The sequence below is a fragment of the Oncorhynchus nerka genome, linkage group LG12 (assembly GCF_034236695.1).
Source record: "Oncorhynchus nerka isolate Pitt River linkage group LG12, Oner_Uvic_2.0, whole genome shotgun sequence".
NCBI classification, from domain to species: Eukaryota; Metazoa; Chordata; class Actinopteri; order Salmoniformes; family Salmonidae; genus Oncorhynchus; species Oncorhynchus nerka.
Genome location: NC_088407.1, coordinates 77,038,606 through 77,045,553, shown reverse-complemented (window position 1 = coordinate 77,045,553; position 6,948 = coordinate 77,038,606). Strand labels below are relative to the sequence as shown.

Here is a 6,948-nt window from a genome sequence, read left to right as displayed (position 1 = left end):
GAGAGAGAGAGAGAGAGAGAGAGAGAGAGCGAGAGAGAGAGTACTAGTCAAAAGTTTGGACACACCTTCTCATTCAAGGGTTTTTCTTTATTTTTACTATTTTCTACATTGTAGAATGATAGTGAAGACATCAAAACTATGAAATAACACATATGGAATTATGTAGTAACCAAATCAAAATGTTATATTTATGTTATATCGTCAAAGTAGCCTTGACGACAGCTTTGCACACTCTTGGCATTCTCTCAACCAGCTTCACGAGGTAGTCACCTGGAATGCGTTTTAATTAACTGGTGTGCCTTGTTAAAAGTTCATTTGTGGAATTTATTTCCTTCATAATGTGTTTGAGACAATCAGTTGTTTTGTGACAAGGTAGGGATGGTATACAGAAGATAGCCCTACTTGGTAAAAGACCAAGTCCATATTATAGCAAGAACAGCTCAAATATGCAAAGAGAAACGACAGTGCATCATTACTTTAAGACATGAAGTTCAGTCAATGCAGAAAATATCAAGAACTTTGAACGTTTCTTCAAGTGCAGTCGCAAAAACCATCAAGCGCTATGATGAAACTGGCTCTCACAAGGACCGCAACAGGAAAGGAAGACCATGAGTTACCTCTGCTGCAGAGGATAAGTTCATTAGAGTTAACTGCACTTTAGATTGCAGCCCAAATAAATGTTTCACAGATTTCAAGTAAAGGACACATCTCAACATCAACTGTTCAGAATAGACTGCGTGAATCAGGCCTTCATGGTCGAATTGAATTAAAGAAACCACTACTAAAGGATTCTAATAATAAGAAGAGACTTGCTTGGGCCAAGCAACACGTGCAATGGACATTAGACCGGTGGAAATCTGTCCTTTGGTCTGATGAGTCCACATTTAGGTTACAATCAGCTCAAACCTGTTCCAACTGTCTTTGTGAGACACAGGGTAGGTGAACAGATGATCTCTGTATGTGTGGTTCCCGCCGTGAAGCATGGAGGAGGAGGTGTGATAGTGTGGGGGTGCTTTGCTGTTGACACTGTCAGTAATTTATTTAGAATTCAAGGCACACTTAATCAGCATGGTTACCACAGCATTCTGCAGCGATATGCCATCCCATCTGGTTTGCGCTTAGTGGGACTATCATTTGTTTTTCAACAGGACAATGACCCAACACACCTCCAGGCTGTGTAAGGGCTATTAGACCAATTAGAGTGATGGAGTGCTGCATCAGATGACCTGGCCTCCACAATCACCAGACCTCAACCCAATTGCAATGGTTTGGGATGAGTTGGACCGCAGAGTGAAGGAAAAGCAGCCAACAAGTATTCAGCGTATGTGGGAACTCCTTCAAGACTGTTGGAAAATAATTCCTCATGAAGCTGGTTGAGAGAATGCCAAGAGTGTGCAAAGCTGTCATCAAGGAAAAGGATGGCTACTTTGAAGAATCTATAATATAAAATATATTTTGATTTGTTTAACACTTTTTTGGTTACTACTATAGTTTTGATGTCTTTGATGTAGAAAATAGTAAAAATCAAGAAAAACCCTTGAATGAGTAGGTGTGTCCAAACTTTTGACTGGTACTGTATATATATTTAAAATAACAAAGAGAATTACAGCATTACACCATCACTTAAAAACATTGTCTTGGAATTACAAAAAATCCCAGTTTGTCAAAAAGGACAAGGAGTTTACAGGAGACCTGGGTTCAAGTACTACTGGAAATCTTAAAAAAAAACGTTTATTGTTTGCTCTAGCCTGCCTGGAGTGCCAGATGGGTGTTGTTTGCAGTCTTGCCATTGGTTCCATTGTGCCAGGCAAGCTCAATCAAGTCCAGATAAAGTATTTTAAATTATTTCGAATAGTATTTGCACCCAGGTCTGGTTACAGGTGGACTATAAGCTCATGTCAGCTGAGTTGGGCTTTGTATCTGAGGTCACCTGTATGTGTCTGTCTGTCTGTCTGTCTGTCTGTCTGTCTGTCTGTCTGTCTGTCTGTCTGTCTGTCTGTCTGTCTGTCTGTCTGTCTGTCTGTCTGTCTGTCTGTCTGTCTGTCTGCTATTCCACCATATAGAAGTATAGAAACACACACAATAGAATAGAAAAACACATCAGTCTTTATCAGAATGATCTCATCAGTTCATCTGGTAGGCTGGCTGGCAAGGCGCTGGGCCGTTTTCCTGAGCTGGAGCGGACTCAGTGAAAGATGTTTCTTTCTGCCACCCCATTGGACGGAAACAGTCTTTTTTGGGGTCATCCTGTGCTCTGAGAAGTCTAGTTCACTCTAGCTGAGCTCTGAGAAGTCTAGTCCAGTCTAGCTTTGCCCAGGGTCAGACACTTGCCACACTTTTCACACTACTAAGCCAAGCTAAGCCAAGCTGTACTGCGCTGGTAGTTGCTGGAAAGCACAGTGTGAAAGAAAATACCCAAGCCATCACAGTATGGATCCGCTCGGCATTACAGTGTGAAAAGGATGTAACTATCCATGGGCAAGGGTCATGTGTCTATGACCTCGGTCGGTGAGGGTTCGTCGGGGAGGCTAGTGGTGGCATTGGGCAAGGTCTGGTTGTGCCCGTGGTTGTGACCCACAGAGTTCCCTTGCTGCAGCTCTAATGCTATACCTGCCATGCTAGGGTCCTGTGGAGGGAACTCCTTCACCTGCCTCCTGTACTCCAGAAACGTACAGGCCTTCGTGGCTATGGCCACCACGTTCTTCCCTATGAAGATTGTGGAAACCCTACTATCCTGGAACAGCACCATGTTGACCCCACGGATCATGATTGTCACTATGTTTATGGTAACAAGACTAAGAACAGGGTACAGCATCATCTTCTGGGGCGAGACGTGCTCCCCCTGGACACTGATCTCAGACAGGGAGACACAGGGCAGGATAAGGAGGAGGATGTAGCAGTAGAAGAACATCAGTCCCTCGGCCCAGATGGGTAGGCCCGTCCGCTGGGGCTCCCACAGGTTGGCCTGGATGTCCAGAACATCCAGCAGGTCCAGGGCCACCCAGAACAGCCTCCCCCGCATGTCCTCCTTCTTCCGGAAGGTTCTCACATACTCCATGCTGTCCAGAGCAACAAGGACCAGGTACAGCCCCGGGACGCACACAGAGAGGAGTAAGGTTAGAGCCTTGCGGGCCACCGTCTCCAGGCTCTTCCTGTCCGCCTTGTAGTTCTAGAAGATATAAGACATTCTTTGTTGTTAATTGTCAGAGAGATATTGAAATGTGTCTTTTTCTGGTTTTCTGTGAATATCCAGCCCTGTCAAATCCCGACTTGAAACTATGAGATCAGGTTGCAGCATCCCCTCCCCGCCACCCAGCCAATACACACATACACACCCCTCGGTTAGCCACAGTGCAGCGTCCCTGGAGCAGTTTAGGGGTGGAGTGTCCTGCTCAAGGGCACAACGAAAGGAGATGGTATCTGGGATACTGATGCCAGCAACACTCCGGTTGCCGGCTGTAATGGGAATATTTAAAATGAATAAAGTTTAGAGTGTTTAACGCAATGTTTAGCATATTTCTGTGTTTTCCCGTTCTGTACTACACATGATTCCAAGTGTTCTGTTTGTAACACTCGGATTGATGGTCACTAGACTAGATGTTATGGATTAAACTCATATCTGTTGATAGTGATTGACTGGAGGTACAAGGACTGAGGACACTGATTATCATTGTATTATGTGAAACACTGTGTGATTCTGTAGCAGCTGACAATCACTGCCTTTTGTGCGGACTTCCTTGAAGCCTCTCTGGCTGGTGTTTACAGTACACTTGGTGCTGTCTGATTAGAATATTAAGAGGCCAGTTAGAGACATTCTATGCATCTGTTCTGGAGGTGTCTCCCTGCATTATTGTAATTAAACTGTATTGGTTTTGAATGACTTTGTCAATGACTGCTCTCCTTTTTGTTCAGCTGGAAATTCCTATTACAGCGGCCCATTGGAACCCTGTCTGCCTACCTGGAAGACGAAGTAGAGTTTGATCTCCAGGACGAAGATGTAGAGGAACCAGAGGATCATGGCATAGCCACGCTTGGCAGTTTTTACCTCGGCCCCGACCCAAACTGCCACATAGCGCAGCACGATGAGGAAACAGATGTCTCCCACCAGCACGATTATGCACACCCCGATCTACAAATACACATCGTACTTTATTTACCTAACATTAAAATCACAACACAGTTTTTACAGTAAAACAATTATATTGAAATAAATGAAAAGCAAACAATTGAAAGGCAATGAAAGAGATGCAAAAAAACTAAGGATGTCAAAACAGTAAAATCACTAATTAAAGGCCAAGTTGAAAACATTTTGTAATTCAAAGCTACAGTCTACGATTGGTACATCTATTTTTGGACTTTTAAATGAATGATAAATAGTTTTATTCTTTTTTGAATCACAGTATATAGCTGTAAAAAAAATGGCCTCTTACCTTCCTGGGCCCTTGGTTCTGCTCTACTAGGTAGGCATCCATAAAGGCCATGCTGGTCATGACCACCATTGTGGTCAGGCACACATGACGCTTGTCTGGCTGCGGCAACACCATGGTGGGTAATTGGGGTTATAGTTCTACTGAACTTCCTGTTGTAGTCCTCCAAAACAAAAGTTGTAGTCCTACTTTACAGTTTGTTCAGGAAGTTATTTTAGGGGCAAAAGTCAAGTATACCATACCAATCCCCACTAGATTAACAGATACATTTGGATTTGTTTATATTATTGAGAAGAATGCACTCCCACTCCTTAGAATAATGCAACGTGTCCTCCATTGATTGGTTTGGAAAAGACAACACTTCTATGACCGAGAGGGTAATGGGACCAATTCAGGTTGGGAGAATTGCAATGATATATTATGGTCTGTTTAAGCCATACAGACTGGTGCATTTCCTCTCTCAGCGCAGTTCCATTGAGTCTGCTGTTCTACTGCTGACATCACGGTCTCACAACACAACTCCATAACCTGGGAATCCCCTCAGTAATAGAGTGAACATAGCAGCTGGGCTTTATTGCTCCATAGGAAAATGACAAAACCACATATCTTCAGTTGTACACTTTGTAGTGGCCGAGTCCTCACGGAAGCAACATGGACTGGCAGAGGACAACAGCAGCAGGACATTTCCTGAGGCAAATGCGTGCGTTTGCTTCAATTGTCCAAACGTATCACTGTGCCTTCACTGTGGGGCTTCTAAAGAGAATCTACTGAGGAGGAGAGAATGGAGTCCCACGCGCTTCTGATCAGACAGACCTCAGAGAGAGTTGTTCCTGTGATGAGTTCTGTACAAATCCACAGTAACTGTTTCTCCTCTTTCAGTCCGTAGAGTCTAGGGAAGAGAGAAGAGAATAAGGGGTTAGTTTAGCCCAATCTGTGCTGTCTAAACTCCTGTGATTACACACTGTTACAGCAGGGGGCAGTAGTATGACTTGGATTCGTGTCATAAAGGGAACCACATACAGAAGACAAGGGATACACACATAAGTGTGTATAACACACACACACACACACACACACACACACACACACACACACACACACACACACACACACACACACACACACACACACACACACACACACACACACACACACACACACACACACACCAAAATATATATATACTGTGAAATTTACATTTAGCTGAATTGCAAATATACTCCTGTGTTAATCCGGCATAGTGGGCTGGCATTGGAAAAACTACAATAAAGGGAAAGGAAAGTAGACTCAATAAACATGCCTATACAACCCCATACCTCCAAAGCTGCCAAACACCTCCATGTTCATTACCTTAAACCATCTCAATATACAGTTACTGTCTCCTCTAGATTCAGACTGTAAAAATAACACTCCCTATTTCCACCATGTAATGTTCTTCAGGTATTCAATATTTCATGCCAGTGGATTTCTTTGACCTTTGCATGATACTGTAAGTGGCTCCCAGCTGCTGTGACTGTAAAGTGAGGTATCTAGGGCTAATTCAGTCACTCTTGGGGGTTGCAAAATCAAGAATTTCCTGCTTATTAAGCGAGGGCTTGCACATTTTACCACACTATATACATTTGTGTGACTGTCCTTGTCTATCAGTGTTTTGTTACTTGTCATGTGTTTTTTTGTGGACCCCAGGACAAATATCTACTATCTGCAAAAGTTAATGGGATCCAACTAAACAAATAACAAACAAATAAATTATTTCTGCATAAAACAGTCAAATCATTGCAATATTATTGCATAAAACAGTAAAATCTTCGCAATATTATTGCATAAAACAGTCAAATCCTTGCAATGGTATTAAATACAACTTATCACAGTACAATAAGAGGGCTCGCAATGTCAACCGCTCACCACACATTTACCTCATAATATGTTTTAATCAAGCCACATATCAACAAACTTTTTCCCTCGGCGGTGCATTTTTGCCCCAAAATATCACAAAGAAATCCTTGAGAAATCGTGGAGACTGTTTATCTCCCAATATAGCTAATGCCTTCAACAGAATAACTAGAATGGAAATCTTATCCATTCTATATATTCTATTTCTGTCTAACAGTCTCCAGGCTGTGCCTAGAACAGCGCTACTGCTGGCTTCCATAGCAACCACAGGCTTCAATTGCGGAAGTGTAATAATACGGGATGATGAGCCTCAAGCAGCGGAGAGCCAGGGCTTTCTGGGAACAGAGAGATTATCACCACAAGCCACTGAGACTAGGATGTGTGCGGAGAGAAGAGGAGAGAGGAGGAGAGGAAAGAAGAGAACAAGAAAGGAGAGGAGAGGAAAGGAGATGAGAGAAGAGGAGGAGAGGAGGAGTAGAAGAGAAAAGAGGAGGAGAGAAGGAAAGGAGAGAGGAGAAGAGGAAAGTAGAGAAGAGCTACAGTATATGTTGTTAGAGAGAATGACAGGAGGTTAGGAGTGTGGGGGTTTTGTGTGGGAGAGAGGAGAGGAGGAGAGGCAGAGGGAAGG

General features: G+C 43.3%; 1 protein-coding gene across 1 annotated transcript; it reads right to left on the bottom strand.

Moving 5' to 3' along the window:
* Nucleotides 1-2,061: 2,061 nt before the first annotated feature.
* Nucleotides 2,062-4,724, bottom strand: tmem121aa (transmembrane protein 121Aa). Its single transcript, XM_029676198.2, has 3 exons — nucleotides 4,431-4,724; nucleotides 3,959-4,129; nucleotides 2,062-3,169 (listed from the first exon to the last, which is right to left on the bottom strand). Exons 1-3 carry the CDS (start codon nucleotides 4,542-4,544, stop codon nucleotides 2,486-2,488), a joined length of 969 nt encoding a protein of 322 aa, XP_029532058.1. The 5' UTR covers nucleotides 4,545-4,724; the 3' UTR covers nucleotides 2,062-2,485.
* Between the last annotated feature and the right edge of the window lie 2,224 nt (nucleotides 4,725-6,948).